This window comes from Haliotis cracherodii, unplaced genomic scaffold (genome assembly GCF_022045235.1).
Source record: "Haliotis cracherodii isolate W230 unplaced genomic scaffold, xgHalCrac1.p SCAF_1, whole genome shotgun sequence".
Lineage (NCBI taxonomy): Eukaryota > Metazoa > Mollusca > Gastropoda > Lepetellida > Haliotidae > Haliotis > Haliotis cracherodii.
In genome coordinates, this window is record NW_027266264.1 from 73,391,702 (window position 1) to 73,419,133 (window position 27,432).

General features: G+C 39.1%; 1 protein-coding gene across 1 annotated transcript; it reads right to left on the reverse strand.

Moving 5' to 3' along the window:
- On the reverse strand, positions 1-27,432 carry LOC139468386 (alpha-tocopherol transfer protein-like). The gene is made up of 8 exons (XM_071250333.1): positions 27,309-27,432; positions 10,921-11,077; positions 8,542-8,775; positions 5,601-5,677; positions 3,057-3,173; positions 2,653-2,763; positions 1,522-1,623; positions 1-980 (listed from the first exon to the last, which is right to left on the reverse strand). The coding sequence occupies exons 2-8, from the start codon at positions 11,060-11,062 to the stop codon at positions 828-830; spliced, it is 936 nt and encodes a 311-aa protein (XP_071106434.1). The 5' UTR covers positions 11,063-11,077; positions 27,309-27,432; the 3' UTR covers positions 1-827.

Below are 27,432 nucleotides of genomic sequence, written 5' to 3' on the forward strand. Positions count from 1 at the left end.
TGGGTAGGGTCGGGTCATAGGGGGTCGGGTACCAGGGTAGTAAATCTAGACTCGTCCCAGCCGTACATCACGGTAGCTGGGGTAACCATATCTATGTGCAGCTCCCTTGTAAAAAAACAATTTTGATATTGACAGCTACACACAGCTACGGGCTGTCACATACTATTTTCCTAATAGGATCCCGATTCGGAACATACCGCACCAACAACCACAGCAGTTGTATTAGTTTACTACAAAGTAAGACTTACGTCTTGTATCATATGTCCTCTTCATGAAGTAGAATTGAGACCAAATGTATTGATTTTGACTTTTCAAGACTCGAATCCAATGTTGCATGTTGTTTGATGGTATGCTGCATGAGCAGGACTGTGGGCCTTGGACGTAAATTCAGGGGATCACTTTGATATAAATGGCATCACAAGAATGAACTAAAATAAGTCTGTTAGTTGGGCTTTAATGGAGTAATTCAGTCAGTATGGGATGATAGCCCATAGTAATACTGTCACACTCTAATATTTCAACCCACAAGTTAGTACGGTCAGATCAAGGATCATGTCAGGAGAAATCGAGATCTTAAACTACAATCACCTGATCCTGATACAGACAAGAGACATAACTCTGGAATACATGTAGAGTTAGTGGACTGTAATATACTATATACACGTTAGCCAATGTTAGGTTATAAAGCAACTTATCAGGTTCTTTTTGCATCAGAAAATACCTTTGTTTACTGCTACTATCACAAATCTGAAAATTTGGACTGCCAAGCACCCAGGTAACAGTACCAGGGAACCAATTGTATTACTGATGTCAGCATCCAACAAACATTAATCTACATTCAGCTTCTTGAAGGTTCCAGGTAAACTCTCCATAGCATCTTGAGATTTCTTGCTAGGCTGTTGTATGGTCATGGAAAGGAAGCCGAACTTGGCATCATCTTCAAATTCCTGTTCACGTGCTAGCAGGCGTTCAAAATACTCCTGTAACAAAGTAAAAGAATATCAGCAACAGAATGAACAGCATGTTCTGCCTGACCATGTACATGGGTTGGGAGAGTCTGCACAGATTGAACAGGCCTAGAAGTTCGAGGTATATTTTGAATAGTGCTTGAATTTAGGTTTTCCCTTGAAAGTGGATAATGTACCATGAAAAGGACTTGAATTTTCCCATTCCCTATCAACATTCCATATCAATTCTGGACTAGACAATACAGTTGTTCATAATTGATAATATGATCAATGATCTATGTTGGGTGGTTGGGTAGCCTTGTGGTTAAAGCGTTCGCTCGTCACGCCGAAGACCCGGGTTCGATTCCCGACATGGGTTCAATGTGTTAAGCCCATTTCTGTTGTCCCCCGCCGTGATATTGCTGGAATATTGCTAAAAGCGGCGTAAAACCACACTCACTCACTCACTCTTTCGATCTACATGGACTGCTGGGAAGCTATTCTAACCCAGAACCCCTCGGAACTGTGGCGATCTAGGTAGGTGTGTGAACTGTGTACCACATGACTACAATACCTGGGAACAAATAGATGGTAGTTTTCCTGCATACTCTTCTGGCAAGTTCTCAGGATCAATATACTCGTGGAGGCCCTTCACGTTTTCTCCAAGAAAATGTAGCTGAAAGAAAAAATAGTCAATTATAGATATTATAAATAAAAATGGATTTGAGGATGAATCATTTGATGTTATCAAATATATTCTCCTAAACCTAAATACACAGATATCACCTATGACCTATGAAACTTGTACACATATATCACCTATGACCTATGAAACTTGTACACATATATCAACTATGACCTATGAAACTTGTACACATATATCACCTATGATCTCTGAAACTTGTGCACATATATCACCTATGATCTATGAAACTTGTACACAAATATCAACTATGATCTGTGAAACTTGTACACATATATCACCTATGATCTATGAAACTTGTACACATATATCAACTATGATCTGTGAAACGTGTACACATATATCAACTATGACCTATGAAATCTGTACACAAATATCAACTATGACCTATGAAACTTGTACACATATATCACCTATGATCTATGAAACTTGTACACATATATCAACTATGATCTATGAAATTTGTACACATATATCAACTATGATCTGTGAAACTTGTACACAAATATCAACTATGATCTGTGAAACTTGTACACATATATAAACTATGACCTATGAAATCCGTACACAAATATCAACTATGATCTATGAAACTTGTACACATATATCACCTATGATCTATGAAACTTGTACACATATATCAACTATAATCTGTGAAACATACACATATATCACCTATGATCTATGAAACTTGTACACATATATCAACTATGATCTGTGAAACTTGTACACAAATATCAACTATGATCTGTGAAACTTGTACACAGATCTTTATCAAGCCATGCTTGCTGTAAAAGGTGACTATGTTTGTCATAAGAGGCGACGTATCCCAATTGCATGGATAGACGTCAATCACTCGATTGTCTGGTCCAGACTCGATTATTTACAGGCCGGCATCATATAGCTGGAATATGGCTGAGTGTGGCGTCAAACAACAAACAAACAAACAAACAAAACAAGATCAACACCATTTCAGCAATAGAAAGACACCATCCAGCTTACCCGTTTTCTTAGCTTTTCCTTCAAGAATGGCTTGATGATAGAAAAGACATACTCAAACAGTGCTGGTTCATGCAAGTAGTGGATGCCCTTCACTCGCATCGGGAAGGCGTCCTGGAAGCAGACGTATTTCAACAAAAATTCAATACTTTGGGGAACTTATTATGAAAATAAGTAAATGTTCTTTTAATATGAATTTTCTCACTGATCTTAGCTTAAAAGCCATGGTGCCATTGAGGCAGACGGAAAGGTCAAGCATTATAGTCGTACTTCACTCAAAGGAAATAACAAAAATAGTGTTTTATCACTAGACACATGATGAATACTTAAAATACTCTATACATGATTTCTTGGAACTAAGAGGGTTACTTTGACTGTGGATCCTGCAGTGCAGCAAGATGGCTTACCTGAATTAATGTGGAGAACTTCTTTGCGAAAGTTGGGGTGAATGTTTTAGCTTGTGCCCATCCCAAGTCTGTGAGGTCATTGATGTAACGTACACCATTCACCTGAGCTTCCTCTGACTGAAGGAAAGGGAAATACTGTAACAATACTGTGAGTGAGTGAGTGAGTGGGTGGGTGAGTGAGTGAGTGAGTGAGTGAGTGAGTGAGTGAGTGAGTGAGTGAGTGAGTGAGTGAGTGAGTGAGTGAGTGAGTGAGTGAGTGAGTGAGTGAGTGAGAGTGAGTGAGTGAGTGAGTGGGTGGGTGGGTGGGTGGGTGAGTGAGTGAGTGAGTGAGTGAGTGAGTTTGCCTCTTATCTTCACACTCCCTTCCCCATTTTCACATTTTGAGGAAATAATTTTTTTTACTGAGCTTGGATTTAAAAAAAAAGAAGAGTTTGACCTACCGACCTGAATTGTTAACATAAAATATGAGAAAGTCATTTACGTATAATTACGGCTGTTCCTTTAAATCCACCACAAGGAAATTACAGAAATTCGTCAGAATATGACTTAATATCCTGAATGTGTGTTTCCTTGTTATAAGTTTAGGATTTCCTGTTAATATCTTGTAAACTATGTCCTGTAAACTGTTCCTGTGTAGGATCTCAGATCTAGTAGAATGGAAATGTATCTGGGAATGTGTTCAATATATCAGTATTGGACACATGTCAAGCAGATCCTTGTCAAACATCCTTGAAAACATCATGATAGTGAAGTCAAACATGCTGTTTGATTGGCATTCTAGAAGTTGGTTAGTAAATAAAGAAACAAACAAACTTTATGGATAACAATCTCTGGTCAATTTCATTATTCATTTAGCGACATTTCAATGCACTTTCACCTTCATAATCAGTGATAATGGTGTGATAATCTACATCGAAACATCACCAAATACAATTAACCGAAAGTGAATATCAACACGGCTAAAAAACATAATAGTCTTGGTTCTCAGGCACCCCCCACATCATCATAAAGTCTGCTGCATGTTTTGTTTTTATTGCCATTTTAATTTTTTTTTAAATTCATAATATTTAAAAACAATGCAATCCAATAGCATGCAGTTATTTCCCCTTACATGGGCACTGCTTTACCGCACATCTTGTGTTATGGTCATGGTGGCAATAGGAGTTTGTATGTTTGTTTATAGGGAGTCTGTTTCCCAGGTTGTTGGTACACAACTGTTTATTTGGTTACATACTAGTTTGAACAAGCCAAAAAAAAAAAAATCACTGCTCACTGCACTATTTTTTCAAAAGTCATTGCCTGAGAACCAATTCTTGTATTTTTTTAAGCCAAATTCAAAATTGGTAACAGCGATTTCTTATGCAATTCCTTTTTCTCAATGGTTTTGAGATTTGTGTAAGGTAGTATTCGGGATTCAGCGTTGAGCAATGAGAGTAAACATAAGATGGTATTTGGGATTCAGGGGTGAACAATGAGAGTAAACATAAGATGGTATTTGGGAAACATAAGATGGTATTTGGGATTCAGGGGTGAACAATGAGAGTAAACATAAGATGGTATTTGGGAAACATAAGATGGTATTCGGGATTCAGGGGTGAACAATGAGAGTAAACATAAGATGGTATTCGGGATTCAGGGGTGAACAATGAGAGTAAACATAAGATGGTATTTGGGATTCAGGGGTGAACAATGAGGGTAAACATATGATGGTATTTGGGATTCAGGGGTGAACAATGAGAGTAAACATAAGATGGTATTTGGGATTCAGGGGTGAACAATGAGAGTAAACATAAGATGGTATTTGGGATTCAGGGGTGAACAATGAGAGTAAACATAAGATGGTATTTGGGATTCAGGGGTGAACAATGAGAGTAAACATAAGATGGTATTTGGGATTCAGGGGTGAACAATGAGAGTAAACATAAGATGGTATTTGGGAAACATAAGATGGTATTCGGGATTCAAGGGGGTGAGTGGGTTAGCATCCTCTGTTCTGCCCAGAATCCCCACGGAACATTCTTGAGGGTCATGACTAGGGCTGTTACAATTCACTTGCGTTTCCGGTGAATCGAATCGTACCTATTCATGAATTGAATTCGTTATTCGTGACCAATAGAATCGAATATTCATGAATATGCAGTCATGTGCATTTACATACCCTGTATCTAAAAATATCCATAAGAACATATTATATGCATAGCTTTCGTGAAAGACAACACTCTTATAACATTTAATTTGACAGTAATGTGGTCACTGGTCATTGTAGCATTTGAGCAGACACTAGCACCTGGATAAGTGCAGTATATAAATGTATAATATATTAATAATAAACAAACCATGTCAAATAATTTGTGTTGCTTTTGTTTCACTGAATATAACAAATAATACATCAACTGCTGACTTGTTATTGTATTTGTGAATTAATATTCATATCCATTACTCTATATTCGTGATACGAATCGCATTCGCCTGATAGTGTATTCGTTGCAGCCCTAGTCATGACCATTATCTTTAACCCTACTGTTATAACTAACAACATGTTACCTCTATCACAGCACTGTTGACGAGGAAGGACACTCTGAAAATGTCTTCAATAGGATATTTCTCAGGATTCCATCGCCCTGGAAATAAGACAAACCATGATGTACTACCTGAAATACCTCAAACACTGACCTGCAGACAGACTGCAGAAACAGGGGCCTGTTCAACAAAGCGGCTGTAGCGCTACGATAGTCGTGAGTCTATGTTAAAGTATGGGACTTACGATCCCCTTAGCGCTACGATAGTCGTGAGTCTATGTTAAAGTATGGGAGTTACAATCACCTTAGCACTACGATAGTCGTGAGTTTATGTTAAAGTATGGAAGTTACAATCACCTTAGTGCTACGATAGTTGTGAGTTTATTTTAAAGTATGGGAGTTACAATCACCTTAGTGCTACGATAGTCGTGAGTTTATGTTAAAGTATGGGAGTTACAATCACCTTAGTGCTACGATAGTCGTGAGTTTATGTTAAAGTATGGGAGTTACAATCACCTTAGTGCTACGATAGTCGTGAGTCTATGTTAAAGTATGGGAGTTACAATCACCTTAGTGCTACGATAGTCGTGAGTTTATGTTAAAGTATGGGAGTTACAATCACCTTAGTGCTACGATAGTCGTGAGTTTATGTTAAAGTATGGGAGTTACAATCACCTTAGTGCTACGATAGTCGTTAGTTTATGTTAAAGTATGGGAGTTACAATCACCTTAGTGCTACGATAGTCGTGAGTTTATGTTAAAGTATGGGAGTTACAATCACCTTAGTGCTACGATAGTCGTGAGTCTATGTTAAAGTATGGGAGTTACAATCACCTTAGTGCTACGATAGTTGTGAGTTTATGTTAAAGTATGGGAGTTTCAATCACCTTAGTGCTACGATAGTCGTGAGTCTATGTTAAAGTATGGGACTTACAATCACCTTAGTGCTACGATAGTTGTGAGTTTATGTTAAAGTATGGGAGTTACAATCACCTTAGTGCTACGATAGTCGTGAGTCTATGTTAAAGTATGGGAGTTACAATCACCTTAGAGCTACGATAGTTGTGAGTCTATGTTAAAGTATGGGAGTTACAATCACCTTAGTGCTACGATAGTCGTGAGTTTATGTTAAAGTATGGGAGTTACAATCACCTTAGTGCTACGATAGTTGTGAGTCTATGTTAAAGTATTGGAGTTACAATCACCTTAGTGCTATGATAGTCGTGAGTCTATGTTAAAGTATGGGAGTTACAATCACCTTAGTGCTACAATAGTCGTGAGTTTATGTTAAAGTATGGGAGTTACAATCACCTTAGTGCTACGATAGTTGTGAGTCTATGTTAAAGTATGGGAGTTACAATCACCTTAGTGCTACGATAGTCGTGAGTCTATGTTAAAGTATGGGAGTTACAATCACCTTAGTGCTACGATAGTCGTGAGTTTATGTTAAAGTATGGGAGTTACAATCACCTTAGTGCTACGATAGTTGTGAGTCTATGTTAAAGTATGGGAGTTACAATCACCTTAGTGCTACGATAGTCGTGAGTCTATGTTAAAGTATGGGAGTTACAATCACCTTAGTGCTACGATACTTGTGAGTTTATGTTAAAGTATGGGAGTTTCGATCACCTTAGCCCTAGTATGCTTTGTGGAACTGGCCCCTGATTACTACCGGAAATATAACAGAACGCCTAGGACTAAAGCATGGAAGCCTGTTAATACCAACCCTAATGAATTTGTCTGAAAAAATGAAGGATAAGGGAGTTTTTTTGCCCACGGCCCAAGCATAATTTACGAAATTACCAAAACCCTTAGAAATCATTATGCAAGAGTAGGTGTGTCAATATCGAAGACAACAATATGATTTCAACAATTGCATATTTTGGACTTAACAGTACATGAATAGGTAATATCTGAACTTGAGCAAGTCTTTGATCCGAGCTGATTTTAGTTGGACACCCTGATAAAATCAGTGCATAGGCCTACATAAGGCTTAAAAAAAGAAAAGAATTGGTTCTCAGGAAATAGCTTTAGAAAATAAAGTCTGAGTGGGTGGTGTGTTTTTTGTTTTTTTTAGATGGGGTGGGGTGGGATGGGATGGGATGGGATGGGATGGGGTGGGGTGGGGTGGGGTGGGGTGGGGTGGGGTGGGGTGGGATTGGGTGGGTGTTTGTTTTATTGTTGTTTTTTTTGGAGGGGGAGGTCAAGCTGTATTATGTAACCAAATGAACAGTTGTGTACAATCAACCTGGGTAAGGGCCTCCCTACATAATTGTTGGACTTGGGATATTTACCTTTTTTTTCTTCTTTTTTTTCTCAAAATTGGAAATTAAAATGAAATGTTGGGCAAACTTTATGATGATGCGGGTGGGGCCGGAGAACCAATTAAGACTTTTATTTCTTTAGCCCGAGGGAGAATAATCATATTGGGGCACAAACTTGTACATGAGTGAGTGAGTAAGTGAGTTGGGTTTTAACAGTTTAATGTGGGAGGGAAGCCTGAAGTGATGCAGGTCTCAGACGTTTACCACTTCGGTGAAACCCACGAGCACGAGTAAGGTGCTGATAAACCTAGAAACATAATTGGGCGAACCGGGATTTGAACCCACAAGCATAGGTTTCTGGCTTGCCCAAAGGAGGCAACTCACGCCAAAAACGACTGGGCCACCCGTCGTTCACTCATTTTAGCCATATTTCTATATTTGATCATGAGAGAAGTCCAAAACTTGGAAGAGTAATAAACCTAAAAGGCTTGTTAAATTATCAGGCATTTGAACTTATCCTGTCTCGTTTTTCTGGAACATTACCAAATCATCACTCATATTAACATCGTATGTAGATATGTACCATCGACATTCCTAACAGCTGTTATCTGGTAAACAATGTTACCTGGTAAACAAAGTTTCACCATGGTAGCAGAGCGTGCAAACTGCAACAATTCATTGTCAGTTTACAACTGGAATTACCTCCCTTGAAGATGATGACCGTTTCCCCGAACTTGCTTGGTTTAGGTAACACAGTTACGACTTCAGAATCTAGCAGGGGTTTAACACTTTTGGGGGTCATATTGGTGTAGATGTCCTCATTCTCTTTCTTCATCTGATAGTAATTGAGAATTAGAGAAAATGTCCGCTCCTGGTCAAACTTGCGTGCACGTAGAAACTTGAGGAGGAACACATCATCCACACGGGGCTTCAAACCTGGAAGAGTACAGAAACAATGAGTGAGTGAGTGAGTTGGGTTTAACACCGCTTTTAACAGCATTCCAGTTATATCACGGCGTGTCAGCTTAATGTGGGAGGAAAGCCTGAAGTGATGCAGGTCTCAGACGTTTACCACTTCGGTGAAACCCACGAGCACGGGTATGGTGCTGACAAACGTAGAAACATAATCGGGTCGAACCGGGATTCAAACCCACAATCATAGGTTTCTGTCGGCCCAAGGGACGCAACTCTGCACAGGGATGTCACTTATTTGGGATATTATTCAGGATATGTTGCTGATCCTAATCTGGGTGCGGGTGTGGTGCAGTTCCTAAGCAGGTTGCATCTAGGATTGGGTGTGGTGCAGTTCCTAAGCAGGTTGCATCTAGGATTGGGTGTGGTGCAGTTCCTGATCTGGGTGTATCTAGGATTGGGTGTGGTGCAGTTCCTGATCTGGGTGTATCTCGGATTGGGTGTGGTGCAGTTCCTAAGCAGGTTGCATCTAGGATTGGGTGTGGTGCAGTTCCTGATCTGGGTGTATCTAGGATTGGGTGTGGTGCAGTTCCTGGTCTGGTTGTATCTAGGATTGGGTGTGGTGCAGTTCCTGGTCTGGTTGTATCTAGGATTGGGTGTGGTGCACTTCCTGATCTGGGTGTATCTAGGATTGGGTGTGGTGCAGTTCCTGGTCTGGTTGTATCTAGGATTGGGTGTGGTGCAGTTCCTGATCTGGGTGCATCTAGGATTGGGTGTGGTGCAGTTCCTGATCTGGTTGTATCTAGGATTGGGTGTGGTGCAGTTCCTGATCTGGGTGCATCTAGGATTGGGTGTGGTGCAGTTCCTGATCTGGGTGTATCTAGGATTGGGTGTGGTGCAGTTCCTGATCTGGGTGTATCTAGGATTGGGTGTGGTGCAGTTCCTGGTCTGGTTGTATCTAGGATTGGGTGTGGCGCAGTTCCTGGTCTGGTTGTATCTAGGATTGGGTGTGGTGCACTTCCTGATCTGGGTGTATCTAGGATTGGGTGTGGTGCAGTTCCTGGTCTGGTTGTATCTAGGATTGGGTGTGGTGCAGTTCCTGATCTGGGTGCATCTAGGATTGGGTGTGGTGCAGTTCCTGATCTGGTTGTATCTAGGATTGGGTGTGGTGCAGTTCCTGGTCTGGGTGCATCTAGGATTGGGTGTGGTGCAGTTCCTAATCTGGTTGTATCTAGGATTGGGTGTGGTGCAGTTCCTGATCTGGTTGTATCTAGGATTGGGTGTGGTGCAGTTCCTGGTCTGGTTGTATCTAGGATTGGGTGTGGTGCAGTTCCTGATCTGGGTGTATCTAGGATTGGGTGTGGTGCAGTTCCTGATCTGGTTGTATCTAGGATTGGGTGTGGTGCAGTTCCTGGTCTGGGTGTATCTAGGATTGGGTGTGGTGCAGTTCCTGGTCTGGGTGTATCTAGGATTGGGTGTGGTGCAGTTCCTGATCTGGGTGTATCTAGGATTGGGTGTGGTGCAGTTCGCAGTTCCTGATCTGGGTGCATCTAGGATTTTGTGTGGTGCCGTTCCTAAGTAGGGTGTACTTAGGATTGGGTGGGGTGCAGTTCCTAAGTAGGGTGTACTTAGGATTGGGTGGGGTGCAGTTCCTAATCAGAGAACATCAAGGGGGGTAAGGGGTTGCTGATCCTATCTGGGTTGATCTGGGATTGTGTATGGTGCAGTTCTTAATCTGAGAGAATCTAGGATCAGATATTGTGCAGATCTAGAATTGGATGTGGTGCCGATCCTTATCAGAGTGCAATATGAATGGTGTTTCCCGCAGATGCTAATCAGGGCCCATCTAGGATCAGGTGTGGTCTTGTTCCTGATCTGGGTGCATATAGGATCCGAACTGACAATCATAGGATCTGGATATGACTGGGCCATCTGTGCCCCTTCCTTACGAGATGAACTTACATTTGATCCCAGACAATACTATCAGACGTAAGTGATGGTATCTTTACACACATGAAGTGCAAATGACAATGAGTTGCACCCCTTTGTCTTGCCAAAATCTGCAGGTCTGGGTTCAAATCCAATATTTGTCTTAATTATGACGCTGGGTCTGTCAGCACAGTACTGGTGGTAGATAATGTCACTCTACTCACTCACTCTAGTACTGACCTGGGTATCGGAGAAGCCTCTCTCTCAAAGTCTGTATTTCCTGTTTGCGAGTGTCAGGGTCTTCGGTCAGCTCTTTCTTGGCCTTCTCAAGGAGTTCATCACTCAGAGTGCACTTATAGTTGTGGAGCTCTCGCTGCGTCATTCTGGATGATGGTCTCTGGAAAACAGGGGTGACTATTGAGGACATTGTGACTATTGCAATAGATAGTCCAAAACACTACTGCATACAACTGTGATAAATATCATTCAGTATGATAAAATAGTTTAACATGTCTGCCTGTAGGGACTCCGAGTTAGAACAATCAGGCTCGGCGACTTATGTGTCTGCGTACTTCATGGCCTGGATAGTTGCTCACAATATCAATCACTTGTTTTTCTGGTCCAGACTCGATTTCTTACAGGCTGACGACATATGACAGGAACATTACTTACTGAATGTGGCACTGACGTCCGCCAAGTATTATTTGCGGTAAATTTTCGGAGAAGTTACTATGCACTTAGGCCACATATTACTTAAATTTTATGATTGACGAATTTATTGCAGCTTTTCCACACAAGGTCGATCAAAATAAAACTAAAAATAAATGGCTATATCAATCATTTATTTATTCATATGAAAGTCATTCTGCCATGGAATTAAAACTGCAGCTGGCTTCTGGAATCACCTATAGTAATGTAGACATGGAATTTATATAACATTTTATATTTATAAGAGGGTCTTTATTTATACTAGCGGGAGACATAATAAAAGTAAATATTTTTATGTTTTATTTATTTCTTTTCCAGCTGCTTTTCAGTAGGGGCGGCGGGCCTGTGAAACGAAAAATATAAAATATGTGGCCTTTAGGGCACTATCTCTAAAAAAGTACAAAGTTTTTGTTATCCTATTTTTCATGATTCAGACTGACTGGCATGGAATATAAAGTGAATGCTATTTCTCGACTGCAGAAAAGACTTGTGATTCGGAATTACTTTCTCAAAAGTAATTCTCCATGACCTCGCGTCAGTTCACCATTTTGCAACAGTTGAAACAATGTCTAAAAATAGTATTGGAAACTCCTATGTATCGGAGAGCCAAAAGATTAAGAGGGCCTCTGTTATAAACCATCAACAAATCAATTAAACAAACTGTTCAGGGGAGAATACTGTATTGCCATAAGAGCTTATAGCACCTAGCACATTGTATGTGATTTCTTTGCGGTCAATACATCTTTAGAACGGCCTTCTGTTTCGTAGCTTGGCCTAATCTTGATCAGCTCTGCTACGCTACATATTTTGTGACTGTTACTTTTCAATAAATGCACAAAAAAGTGATAAACAATCCTTACATACTGTGTTGCCTTAAATTTATGAACATTATCTGAATGAATAACCATGTGTCTCTTCAACATCGATTTTAGCTCAAAACAATTTGGAAAATAAATCAATAGCAGTATTTTTTTTCATTATTATATGTCTATTGGAAATAACAATAGAATAGTATGGCACTGATGTCAGCAATTGATAGTTTGGCTTGTCATCTATGTTTTGTTATCTGCAATTGTGATGAGTCAGCAGTGTGTTAAACCCCTAAGTGACCCTCTAACCCTGCCTGGAGCTAGGCCCAAGTTCAAATCTAGGCTGGACAAACGAACAAGCCAAATATCAATCACTCAAGAAAAATAGGACATGATGTCCTAATAAATCTACCATTGGACAATAGATTATTTTTCTTTTGTGATAGAAAGATAAAAGATAAATAATACACTGCTCTTCACTGTTTTGGTAAAACATCAATGATCAGACAACCATCCATTGGGACAGTGCCTTTAGATGAGCGGTAAGGACTAGTATCAGCTCTGTGGTGTCTCAAGCTGTGAATAAATTTGTATATCCTCACTAGCTCCCAGTAAACATATCGCAATATACTACTCAAAAGATGTTAAGGACCACCCAATTCTTTCAAATAACTACAGCTGATCTGTCATCGTATGAGGGGCGGTCAGGTAGCCTAGTGGTTAATACCCCCATCACACCAAACTAGTTCTCAATACGTTCGTGAAAATGTTGTCGAACGGGCTCCAACTGTGTATGAACGTAGTGGATGTAGTAGGAACTATTCACAGTCTTTATACAAACTTCATGGATGGGCTCGGACGGGGAGGGTGCTCTAGAACTTTGAGTCTGCTCAAAATTTTATCCTGTCCATCCCGTTCTCCAATTAGTTGGATTGACAACATACTTACGAACGTATTACGAACGGAATTGCCGTACTTCTAACCTACTAGGGACGTGTTACGACGTGGTGCAGTGTGACATAAATTTCAGTACGTGTGCACACTAACTGGGTCGTCTTCTCTTTGGAGGCATGAGGTACAGCTCGGAGCCCTGAACTTGAATGAAGACTGGCTACAACATGCTCGGTATCCATAGGAGTCGGGCCAGGACGGGCCAGGGCGCGAATACACACGCACTTGGGACGAGATGAGGACGTACTGCGAACGAGTTGGTCGGGTTAAGAATTAGTTAGAACTGGCTTGGACGTATTGTGAACTAGGTAGAATGAGGTTGAACTGGTTAAGAACGGGGTTCAGAATGACTACAGACGTGCTCGAACTGCTTCGAAATATTGTCGGGATGAGGTGAGTACTTTTACACTATCTGAAATGGATACAAATGGACTGAAGACTGGCTAAGAACGAGATAGACGTATAGAGGACTGCTTATGAACGAACTAGCTTCGTATTTTACGCCAAACTACACGTTCTACCATGATCACAGCCCGTTGTAGCATTTTTTTTAGAACGAGGTAGAATGGGATTGAACTAATTTGGTGTGATGGTAGCATTATGCGTTCGCTCGTCACACCGAAGACCCGGGTTCGATTCACAACATGGGTACAATGTGAGAAGCCCATTTCTGGTGTCCCCCGCTGTGATATGGCTGGAATATTGCTAAAAGCAGCATAAAAAAATACTCACTCACTCACTCACTCATGGCATGACATTAACGATAGTAATATGAAAGAATCGGGTTGTCCTTTACTTCTTTAGAGTAGTATACATCATTCTGGTGTGAGTATTGTGTTCTATATAACAGTCCGTAATCTAAGGCTTTATATCTTCACACATGTGTAGCTCTACACAAAGCTATCACAGTGCATGAAGCATTGATCTCCCGCTGATCAATAACCGTATGTTGTCCTACTGCCTTGTTGATAATTCATCCTAACAGAGACACATACAACTAATACCACAGTAATACGAATAGGTTTTCATATCAAATAATAATGACTGATATCACTGTTGCTTGTGAACAGAAAACTGCTGGTGTATATTCAGTGTATATTTCAGTGATGCATGGAGAGGAACAAGAATTGGCATACCAGGCACTGTTTTCATGAAATTAACCGTTTTAACTCAAATTCGAGAAAACTTAAAGATTGCATTTCTCGAAACAAACCGAGTTCAATATCACATTAGAAACGGAATTGCTATGGGGAATACTTTAAGACACTACATCTATAAGCCTTATAGATTTGTACTGTTTGGTTTGTTTTTTACGTCACATTTAAACTACATCACGGTATCCAGTAAATTATGACATACAAACCTTTGGTTGAAATCATGAGCAATGTTACATGTTTGGGTGTCATGATAGATCTATCAGACTATGCAAGACAAGCAATGGGATCTATTCCATCTCCATCAGACTATGCAAGACAAGCAATGGGATCTATTCCATCTCCATCAGACTATGCAAGACAAGCAATGGGATCTATTCCATCTCCATCAGACTATGCAAGACAAGCAATGGGATCTATTCCATCTCCATCAGACTATGCAAGACAAGCAATGGGATCTATTCCATCTCCATCAGACTATGCAAGACAAGCAATGGGATCTATTCCATCTCCATCAGACTATGAAAGACAAGCAATGGGATCTATTCCATCTCCATCAGACTATGCAAGACAAGCAATGGGATCTATTCCATCTCCATCAGAAGAAAAGGATGTAGTTTTCACAGATTCCATTAGACAAAACAGTAGTGAAAACAATATGAATTGATCAATGACAATCAGTCATGACATGTTCACCAAAAGGGTAATCATGTCCCGCTCTACTGGTAGCACCCCCCACTCACACAATTTGCATTATATATTTTCTTGAGTATGGTGCACACTTTTTTTCCCCAAAAACACAGCTTAGTAGAAGGGGGTGCGCATTATACACGCCATAATGAATTTTGATGTTTTTTTCCCCCAACGCAAAGACATTACCGTGAGTACGTAACATCGGAAATACCATGTCAGCAAATCCGTACCGAAGTACACAAATTAATCATGTCATAACACTGTCTGGGTGTTCATTGTATATCTGGATTTATGTTTGTAACTTATTTCAAAATTGTATTCAAAATTCCTTTTAATATTGTTTTAATCAATTTCGGCAAAATTGTGTATGAAGTGATCAGAAGATTGCACAACTCACCTTTATTAACAGCAACCATGGTAAGATTACTACTATTGACTGACAAATTTGTACTGACAAATTTTCTTATCACCCGTTTGTTTACTGGAATTCGCTGAAGGGGTACAGTGTAATTTTTTTCTGCGCATAATATTCATATTTTTTTTTCTCAAAAATACTGAATCCACGAGAGGGGGGTGCGCATAATACTAAGATGAGCACTATACTCAAGAAAATAAGGAACAATAAAACAATATCATTTTTCTAAAGGCTAAACGAAACGCCCCATACCTTCTCCTCCCCCTCTACCCCCCAATCTTAAAGAAGAAAACTTTGTAGCTGTATTTACATATTATCATATATTTTGAACCTTTGTTATATTATTTTGCTTTAGGCTATATTCATCAGCACGTAAAGAATTTGTTGTAGCATTATTGACAAACAGTCCAGGTTATGCATACTTAGAAAGTGTATCACAAAAATCAATATTGTGAGCATTGATATGGAGGCAGTGAAATATGTCAAGGTACAAGTGTTTGTGTGTTTGTATTCTACTTGGTCAATAGTCTTTATAGACCACAGGTTGACAATGGCTCATCGTGAATAAAACATAACTGATTTCTAGGAAAATGCTCCAGAATTCAGGTCTTAATATTGTCTGTATTTTGATGAAGGTAGTAAAATAACTACACTGGACAGAATACACATTGTGAACCCGAGTCTATGTAGTTTACCATAGTCATAGAAGGAGTGATCTATCTGTCTGGAGAATCTGTCCTGGAACCGTTTACGAGGTCTGGTGATTAATTTATATCGCCTGTATTGGAACACATGTTTGATGGGCATTACAATCGACAAACTGTAAAGGCGTTGTCAACAGTGTAAGGATCTACATGTATACCGAAAATTCGCCTTTACAGTAAATAAAGAAGTTATTATCCATAAACTGTCTCCACTTTAGCAGTACAAGGGGTGGGGTGCTGATAAGGGCTTTCACTCCATACAATGATTGTGTCCCTGTGGGTGCTCGGGTATCACTGGCCCCAGCATCTGATGCTTGTTGTAAGGGGCAACTAAAGCAGAATTCAGGGATAATGTGGTCAGACTCTGTGACTAGTTGTTTTGGGGTCATCGTCCTCTGAAAGCACGGATCGTTGATCATGCCATCTGACATTGCTTGCCTGGCCCAGACCCTATCAGTTGCTTCCGTACAAATGTGCATGTGTAAGCAAGGATTATATCCTACCTAAATATTATCCCGGGGGAAGTTTTACTCTAGAGTATAGTATAGGATAGGATTTAACACACTGGTATGGGTTCAAACTTAATAGGTAGAATCATCCTGACACTAGACAATTTCATCCCCGGGATACAAAATAGGGTAGGATAATATTCACTCTTACACATGCATTATTTTAAAAAAATGTAGTATTACAACATTGTCAGAATTTCCCTTATTCTCACTGAGGTGCACTTGAAGTGTTTCTAATACATTTTATAGATTCAGATGAACTCTGAACACAGGGATCCTCTGAGCAATGGAACATAGCTAACTTATTAAGGACCTTTTAACTCTTTCAACACCAGTCAACCAGAAGCTTTTACTGCTGGGACACCGAGTTCCCAGACTCTTGTGTGATAGAAGAAGCCAACATTTATCAACAAAATTATCGGCTTCTAAAACATCTTTACTGCTACATGTTATACACCATTTGATGGATCTAATCCTAGTGTTTACACAAATGAATGTTATGTTTATCACATTATTCAAATATGCATTTAATACTTAATTAAGTTTGTTGTAAATAAGCAAAACAATACCTGCACTTAATACACTAGGCCAATAAAGATAAAGGTTTTGAAAGGTAATATGTCCAATAAAATTTAAAATAATGCTATATATACCACTTCAATATATGAGTTTGATGTCTTAAATTATGTTCCAAGATGTAAGGCACTGATGAAAGACTGTCACCAATGTCTAGATACATGTTTACATTGTAAAAATAGTTGTTTGGATAACACCAGGCAGGTTTAATGACCCGCGGAAATCTGTTAATGGTCCATGTCCTTTATGTTGTGGTGATCACCGCTGTATGATTCATCTTGTGTTGAGTATTTTGAACATCTCTTCATATATTAGAGTCTGTAAAATATATATAACCCAGTGTTTTAGGTGTATAATTTGAAAACATAATTTACATGGATTGTTAAATCAGCTGGTATCAAGTATGTCTTAATTGTGAACTTCTAAACATTTGTTTTGCTTATTGTAACGCCATTCTAGGACATTGCCACAAACAAATACACAAGTTACGATACATATGTTACTACTGATAAAGTTCCGATTGATAAGCTTGACATAATTTGCTAGACAGAACCTTTGCTGTCTACCGGCAAGTGAGGGAGATTCTTCAGGTTGCAGCAGGGAGACAAGGAAGCAGTAGAAAGACTGGTTGGGGAAGATATGTGATGAGTATGTGATACCCATGGTACAACATCAGGATATATACACAGTGTGCTGTGACTAATGGTGATGAGAGGGAAGGATATGTGAACCTGTGTTTTAGTTGATAATAGACTGGTCACAGAGTTCTCCTTGATTTCCAGATCTGAAGGGTTGTTTTTAGTGAGTGAGTGAGTGAGTGAGTTGGGTCTAACGCCACTTTTAACAGTATTCCAGTTATATCACGGCGTGTCAGCTTAATGTGGGAGGAAAGCCTGAAGTGATGCAGGTCTCAGACGTTTACCACTTGGGTGGAACCCACTAGCACGGGTATGATGCTGACAAACCTAGAAACATAATCTGGGCGAACCAGGATTCGAACCCACAATCATAGGTTTCTGGCGTGCCCAAGGGAAGCGACTCTGCACAGAGAATCGCGGCGCCTTAGACGACTGGGCCACCCGTGCCCCGTTTTTATTGAGCTCCATATGTTACCCTAATGCTGCTTTAAAGATGTGGCTGGTAGGGCTGGGACGAGTCCAAGTTTACTACCAGGGTACCCACCCCCTATTACCCGACCCTACCCGGGTACCCACCCCCCTATTACCTGACCCTACCCGGGTACCCACCCCCCTATTACCTGACCCTACCCGGGTACCCACCTCCCTATTACCTGACCCTACCCAGGGACCCACCCCCCCTATTACCCGACCCTACCCGGGTACCCACTGTAGGTCTCAAGCGATACAACATGTCCCATTGGGATTTTTTTTTTACCACAGCACTTGCAAAACGTAATTAGATACATGTATTAAATGATCTGGTCATGCATACACTGAAGTTGACTTAAGTTATATCTTTATTCAATGAAAGGTCAGAAGGAATGGGTGCATAGTCAGAAAGAAATACGAAAATATTTGTGCCTTGTAGTGTAACCATAGAGTTCTAGATAATTTTTGTCATTAAACTAAATATCACATGACTAACCATGGGTACGGGTAGTCCTGTGGGTACCCGGGTCCTACTCAGTACCCACCCGACCCGGGGACTGGAGTTACCTAGCTCTAGTGGCTGGTGATACTGTTTTGAATGACATAGTACGTTGTTCCATTTCAACATTCTATACTGAAATTACAAACCTTTATGTGTCACTTCATAAGAGGTGAATTCACCGTGAATCACTCATATTGAAATATTGATAAACACAATGTTTAAATGTCATAGCATAAAACGTCACATGACTATATGGATCCAAATAACAACAAATATATTTTAATCACTGTTTCATTCTAAAAGTATTGAAACATATCTTGATAATAATCATCTATTGTGACTGTGAGGCAGTCGTAAGATACACGTTCCCAAACTCATCTGTAATTGTTCCTCACCAAGAAATTAGTGAGTGAGTAAGTGAGTGAGTTTGGTTTAACGCCGCTTCTAACAGTATTCCAGTTATATCACGGTGTGTCAGCTTAATGTGGGAGGAAAACCTGAAGTGATGCAGGTCTCAGACGTTTACCACTTGGGTGAAACCCACGAGCATGGGTATGGTGCTGACAAACCTAGAAACATAACCGGGGCGAACCGGGATTCGAACCCACAATCATAGGTTTCTGGCGTGCCCAGGGGACGCAACTCTGCATGCGAATCGCGGCTCCTTAGACGACTGGGCCACCCGTGCTCCCCCAAGAAATTAGTGTTGTTGATGTCAGACATTTGCTTTTCTATGTAACAGATTACCATAATTGTGTTTCCTTTTCATAGTTCTTGCTGTCAAATTATTTCTTTTCACATCACATCACATCATATCACATCATATCACAGAACGGGACATTTAGTTTTTGAAATATAATCCAATATAAAATTCAAATAATCCAATTTTAATCAAATGAAAATAATTTGAAAGTAAATAGGACATGTCATGAACAATGTTTTATATCGTTTGAAGATTAGTGTAATCACTTGTCACTTGTTAAACTCATGCGTAAAAGGTGACTATGCATGCCGTAAAAGGTGACTATGCTTGTCGTAAAAGGCGACTCACAGGATCGGGTGGTCAGGCTCGCTGACTTGGTTGATGCATGTCATCGATCCCAACTGCGTGGATCGATGCTCATGATGTCAATCACTGGATTGTCTGCTCCAGACTCGATTATTTACAGACCGCCGTCATATAGCTGGAATATTGCTGAGTGCGGCGTTAAACAACAAACCAACCAACCAACCAACCAATGTTTAACTCATGGTAGCGTAGGTATTCCCCAGCAATGAAGCCATGTTGTTGGCTTCATCTTTGACACAATGCTGTACATCTAAAACACAAATGGTGCTGCCAAACATTTCAAACTGACAACCTTTTGAAATAAAGTCCCACTCAACATGAATTACCTTTTTAATTTTGTTCATATATGAGCACTTCAATTGTACCTCATTACTACGAGTGTTAACCAATATGGCATTTTCAGATTGTGTACCTGATTTTACATACAGATCTTTAGTTTAGACTGTGTACTTTGTTCGGTTCATTGAGGTATGACTTAAAAAAACCGATGTGCAAACTGTATGAATCCATGTAGTTGTATGATAGAGGTGATAAGAAAGGGAATTCACTCGACTTTAATTGGGATTCCCCAACATTTAATTGTGATCGCTGGGTGAGGCTTAATTTTGTAATTTTATTGGGAAATTCAATAACACATGACCAGCTACTTACAATGCAGGAATTCCAATGAACAGAACGAAATGTTTTTTATTATTTATTGATCAAATGCACTCATCTCCATGGCCGTAACTGCGCTGAACACTGCACAGAGTGCCATGCCGCACTTGGTGCACATTAGACATACGTCATGCACATACTGCTGTGAGCGGATGCAACATGTGGCACACCTAGTGCAGCACATGGACAGATGCAAATTAGAAGTCACTGAACCAGTAATATAAGCTGAATTATGTCTACTTATTACTTCAAAACTTGAATACCCAGACTGGACCCAAATGGGTATATATTGAATACCCAGAGATAAATATCAATACCTGCCTAAAATGAAAACATTAATACTCAACGGATTCCCAAGTGATTCTGGTTGGTCTACACAATTGGGATACGATAACATGCATCAAACAGGTCAATGAACCTCACAACCCAATCACATTTGTCACCTCTTCCGACAAGCATGGGTTGCTGAAGACCAATTCTAACCTTCACCGGTCGTTGGTATATGAGAAACGTCACAACCAGGTAAAACAGGATTTGAAATATAAAATTTAGTTTAAAACTGGTGGCATTTTCAGGGATGAGCAGGTCATGAAAAACAGTCATATTCTTTAATATGCTTAGTCAAACACATTCTATCATATGTTTACCAACAATCTGTTCATGTGCTACACATATTATTCAACATGTCCAACAAGTGTACTACTGTACAGAAGTGTACAAAAATATATAACAATATAAAGATCTGCCAGAGTGAGGCACCTAATCCCCAGCACACAAAGTCAGCGATCTAACCGGGGCTTCCACAAAAATGAAAGTCCGACAACTGGTAGTCTAGATCTGGCAGAGAGGGTTCGAATCCCCACGGGACTCAACCCCACATAAGTACTTTACAAAGAAAGTGTTATCCAAAATCCCAAATATAACATTTCTAATATTGACCACTTTCTAAATGGCATTGTGTGTTCATAGCTTTCGGCCATGGGAGCCGTGCCAATTTGCACTTGTCAGAGAGGAACTCAAAGTACGTGATCTAGACTACCAGTTGTCGGACTTTCATTTTTGACGAAGCCTTGGTGGCTGAGTGGGTTAGATCGCTGACTTTGTGTGCTGGCGATTAGGTGCCTCACTCTGGCGGTGTGGGTTCGAATCCTGGACGAGTACGAAAAAAAGTATAAGAATCTGTACTTAAAAAGAAAGTGTTATCCCAAATATAACATTTGTTACATTTGACCACTTTCTAAATGGCATTGGGTGTTCAAAGCAACAACCCATAAACATATAGACTCCGAACTGTTGTGTTCCTAAAGAAGTTGACAATCATAAATTCTCTTCCTTAGGTGTATCACTTCTAAAAGCCTTTCAAAGACAATATATAAAGCTCAGAGAGATGGGAGATACAGACCCTGTGGAAAGTCTCAATTTCCTTCATTTTCTAGCTATAGCATTACAGTAAGGCTGGGTGACAAGGAAAATACTATGGTTCTGGGACTATAAGACCCTAAATGTGGCAGGCTGTTTTAGTTACACAGGTGACCCACAAACCTTGCAGGCTCCCGGAGAGAAATGTGATCTGTACATGACATACCCCACAATGAGAATTCTAATTGGAAATTGGATCAGTATCAACAGGGGGACTTCACCATGCTGAGTCTCACAAGGCAAGGATGACTGGACATTCTGCTAATGATATACATTGTATGTCATGGTTTTAGGTCAAAGAATGCATCATGTGTAGTAAGAGGTTTTAGGTCAAATAATAATTCGTGTGGTAAGAGGTTATACGTCAAATAATGTGTTATGTGTGGTAAGAGGTTATAGGTAAAATAATGTGTCATGTGTGGTAAGAGGTTATAGGTCTAATAATGTGTCGTGTGGTAGGGGTTATATGTCAAAAATGTGTTATGTGTGGTAAGAGGTTATAGGTAAAATAATATGTTATGTGTGGTAAGAGGTTATAGGTAAAATAATGTGTTATGTGTGGTAAGAGGTTATAGGTCGAATAATGTGTCATGTGTGGTAAGAGGTTATAGGTCGAATAATGTGTCATGTGTGGTAAGAGGTTATAGGTCGAATAATGTGTTATGTGTGGTAAGAGCTAGGTTATAGGTCGAATAATGTGTCATGTGTGGTAAGAGCTAGGTTATAGGTCTAATAATGTGTTATGTGTGGTAAGAGGTTATAAATCAAATAATGTGTCATGTGTGGTAAGAGGTTATAGGTCTAATAATGTGTCATGTGTGGTAAGAGGTTATAGGTAAAATAATGTGTCATGTGTGGTAAGAGCTAGGTTATAAGTCAAATAATGTGTCATGTGTGGTAAGAGGTTATAAGTCGAATAATGTGTCATGTGTGGTAAGAGGTTATAAGTAAAATAATGTGTCATGTGTGGTAAGAGGTTATAGGTAAAATAATGTGTTATGTGTGGTAAGAGGTTATAGGTCGAATAATGTGTCATGTGTGGTAAGAGGTTATTGGTCGAATAATGTGTCATGTGTGGTAAGAGGTTATAGGTCGAATAATTTGTCATGTGTGGTAAGAGCTAGGTTATAGGTCTAATAATGTGTCATGTGTGGTAAGAGGTTATAGGTCGAATAATGTGTTATGTGTGGTAAGAGCTAGGTTATAGGTCGAATAATGTGTCATGTGTGGTAAGAGGTTATAGGTCGAATAATGTGTTATGTGTGGTAAGAGGTTATAGGTAAAATAATGTGTCATGTGTGGTAAGAGGTTATAGGTCTAATAATGTGTCGTGTGGTCGGGGTTATATGTCAAAAATGTGTTATGTGTGGTAAGAGGTTATAGGTAAAATAATGTGTCATGTGTGGTAAGGGGTTATAGGTAAAATAATGTGTCATGTGTGGTAAGAGTTTATAGGTCTAATAATGTGTTATATGTGGTAAGAGGTTATACGTCGAATAATGTGTCATGTGTGGTAAGAGGTTATAGGTCGAATAATGTGTCATGTGTGGTAAGAGCTAGGTTATAGGTCGAATAATGTGTCATGTGTGGTAAGAGGTTATAGGTCGAATAATGTGTCAAGTGGTAAGGGGTTATAGGTCAAATAATATGTCATGTGTGGTAAGAGGTTATAGGTCGAATAATGTGTTATGTGTGGTAAGGGGTTATAGGTCGGATAATGTGTCATGTGTGGTAAGAGGTTATAGGTCGAATAATGTGTCAAGTGGTAAGGGGTTATAGGTCAAATAATATGTCATGTGTGGTAAGAGGTTATAGGTTGAATAATGTGTCATGTGTGGTAAGAGGTTATAGGTCGAATTATGTGTCATGTGGTAAGAGGTTATAAGTCAAATAATGTGTCATGTGGTAAAGAGGTTATAGGTCAAATAATGTGTTAAATGTGGTAACAGGTTATAAGTCAAATAATGTGTCATGTGGTAAGAGGCTATAGGTCAAATAATGTGTTATATGTGGTAAAGAGCTATAAGTCAAATAATGTGTCATATGTGGTAGAGGGTTATATTGAATCAGTCCTTGTAAGGAGTCATAGATCTTACATTATTTTTTATATGGGATATCAACAGGTATAAATCGTCTAAGTGCAATCTGGATAAGTCAACCTGTCTGCACTGTTCGGTGGTCTACAAGGAAACATTATTGGTATTTACTAAGTTTAGGGACAATTTATTGTCCTCCCATCGAAAGGGATAAGTGTTGACTGACCGATGTGTTTGGTAGTCTGTAACTGGAGCAGTGATCTATGGCAAGTCTGCATCGACTGCTGCTTCCTATCTCCCACCCTGGAATACTACTCAACTTTTGATAGGGATATTCAGGTGAGACTGACAAAAAGAGTTCGATATGGGATGGACATTTACAGTTTGCCTTCAAAAGTAAACCTTTTCATTACCAATAGGGTTAGAAATAAACGAGTTCATAAAGTTTGTATGTGCACTAGTGCAAATATCACTTCTTGCACACCAGTGTATTGCTTCTGTCATCCCAACACCATTGTTGACATCATTCAAATCTTATTGTTATGTTGGTAGAAATGACGTCACACTAGAAATGACGGCATAGCTGAAGATTACTGACGTCATTCGACAAATTGTGTTTTTCTGGGACAGCATGTTTCTAAAGGGGAGCTCAAAAGGAATAAGAAATAATGGGTCATAAAGAAATTATTACACTCACATGTGTGTCATACTGATTTTACAAAACTTGTGTCAGAATTCATGTATTACACTCGCTCGCTATTTCTGAAACTCTAAAATTATGCTATTTAAATAACACATTACAAAAACAAATTATAAATTCCTGAATTTACATACAATGTTTTGTTTGTTTGTTAAGTGAGGTGAGGTGAAATTGGGTTTAAGGTTTTTATCCTTGAAGTTAAATTATTTATCATGCATTTGTATTATTTATCTCTAACTATATAGCCTGTCTTATTTGTTTTAATAAAAAAATAAAACATAAAAAGGTTTTATCATTTGTGTTGCATGAAAATATAAAGTTATTGTTAACAGTTCAAGTGGACACGCATCATTCAAGTCTCTATCAGGTCTCTCTAGCAATACCATTTCCAACTGCAAGTTAAAACTTTATAGATTATTAAAATGTTGTCTATTTAGTTCCAGGAAAGAGTGACTAAACTACACCTGTCAACCTAATCATTGTTAGCCTTTGTGATGTTTGAAGCAGGAAATGGCAGAGATACTGGTGACTAGACACTTATATCACTGAGTGATGTCAAGAACCACTTATTGGGAAACTTGACATAACTGTGAGACATCTCATTGAAACTGTGGGAAATAGCATTACAACTGTGGGAAATAGCATTACAACTGTGGGAAATTGTGTGACAACTGTGGGAAAATTGCATTACAACTGTGAGACAATGTATTACAGCTGTGAGAAATCAGACAACTGTTATAAATGCCAAATCAGCCATTGGAAATCATACAATCTTAACTGAGTCTGATTTTACAAGTTACTTGAAGCAATCATTACAGTGTTTAGAAATTGTGCTCTTTTAGAGTAACGAAAACATTAAAACGTTTACCTGCCTCGACAGGTTTCTTCACAAAACATAAACAGAGAAATTCTTCTCCCTCAGTTTGAAAAAAAGAATCTCATGTTTGCAACCTTTAGGGTGTCAACAGAGCATGATCTAAAGCAATAAAACAGCCACAAGCAACATGATGGCCTCTCCTCCCTCCATTGCTCATATACAATGTGATAACCATCCAGGTCACATCAGGGACAGGCCTGGTAGTGCCTGGTTACTGCAGGGTATAACAAGTTAGTACGGTATGTATGATACACAGAAGTTCTGCGCAATCTGGGAAAGTCTTTCAAGAGACTGTCAAGGACTTTAACTAGGTTTGTAATACAAGACAAGGATGCTAAAATATGATACTGAACTTAATACCTTCATAATGTATTTCATAAAAGGTACCCTTGACCTTCGTTTGAGTTAAAACTGTTAATTCAATAATTATTTACAAAATTAGCCTTTTAACATTTTTTATATTGTTTTTATTTTGCCTGGGGGTTATTCGTTTACAGAATGAAGTAGGACTTAATTTAAAAATTGAGCAAAATGCTTAGAAATTGTTACGGATATTTTTAAAGTTACAAGATATCATAAAATAAATGAAATCTTAACTTTGTTCATTTTGACTATTGCCTATTTGGATATTATGATAACACTAAATGCACATGTAAGGATAAAGTGTGTCAATAAGGCTGAGTGTAGAGCTTTCTACTTATATTTGACCAAGAATAAGTCTTGACCATGCATATTTTCGTAAGAGATGTACTACATTACAAACATATTGTAATAAATTAATTTTCAGTCACAGACTTGCTCATAATTAGATTTTTATTTAAGGTTCTAAAATTCTGTCTTTTTCACTTATTTTATCCCATTTAACCATGTCAGAAGTCCAATTGTTGTTATTGTAATACATATAATATACTAGTTGTCACCCTTTTAAACATGGCTGATAATTGCTGTACATTTCAAGTGGGCCAAAGAGGGCCCAAAATTCCTCCACCTTTACAACATCAAGGGAGACAACTGCTGACGTGGACGTTTTCCTGCCCCCATGTGCAGCTAGGCGATTAATTTCAAGATATACTTTTGAGGTGGCCCCCATGTTTAAGACACAGTATAACCTTACATGACGTCTGTGTTGTAATCTTCACTATGTAAAACACACTAGCTTACATCTGCTTTTAGAAAGCGAGACTGTAGTATAAACCCAGTTTGTTGAGTAGAGCCTATACCTCTGCTGATTTAGTGCAGAGGAATTCGTAGCTGTGCACAATTAGTTTATTGACCCATGTATCCCACGATACGTAGATGCACGGTTCAATAAATTATATTTGTGAACAGCTACGAATTCATGTGGTTAGTGAATACCTTCATATCATTCAAACCACAAATGTAACCGATTATAAAAGATTTCACAGCTGAGGGCTCCATCTTCCCATTCTATCGATCAACATCTCTGCGATATTGTGATCGATATATTATTTATGCATTGTACCTAAAGAAAGCACGACCGTTGATGTATGCGTATAAGTATATACGATATATATGCCCGTATTTCATGAATCAACTCAACGATGTTACACATCCCTATCTATTATACCAGTAATTACAAACCTGACAAAATATACCCCACTGCTATATTGCGTGATAATCGTTTTAAAGATTTCATTAGTCCTTCGTAGTGTCAAACATATCTGGCATTATTATTTTATAATATAAGTGTTGTAACTCATAGATCTATAAAGTACTTACTGTCAGTCAGTTAAGCCTCTATGTAGTCCCCCTTCAATGTGAACCCGCTACTAGAGAGCACAGGACATGACACACAAACTATTTGAGTAATAAAACCCTCAATGCTTGGCTGCCTGGCTGTAGA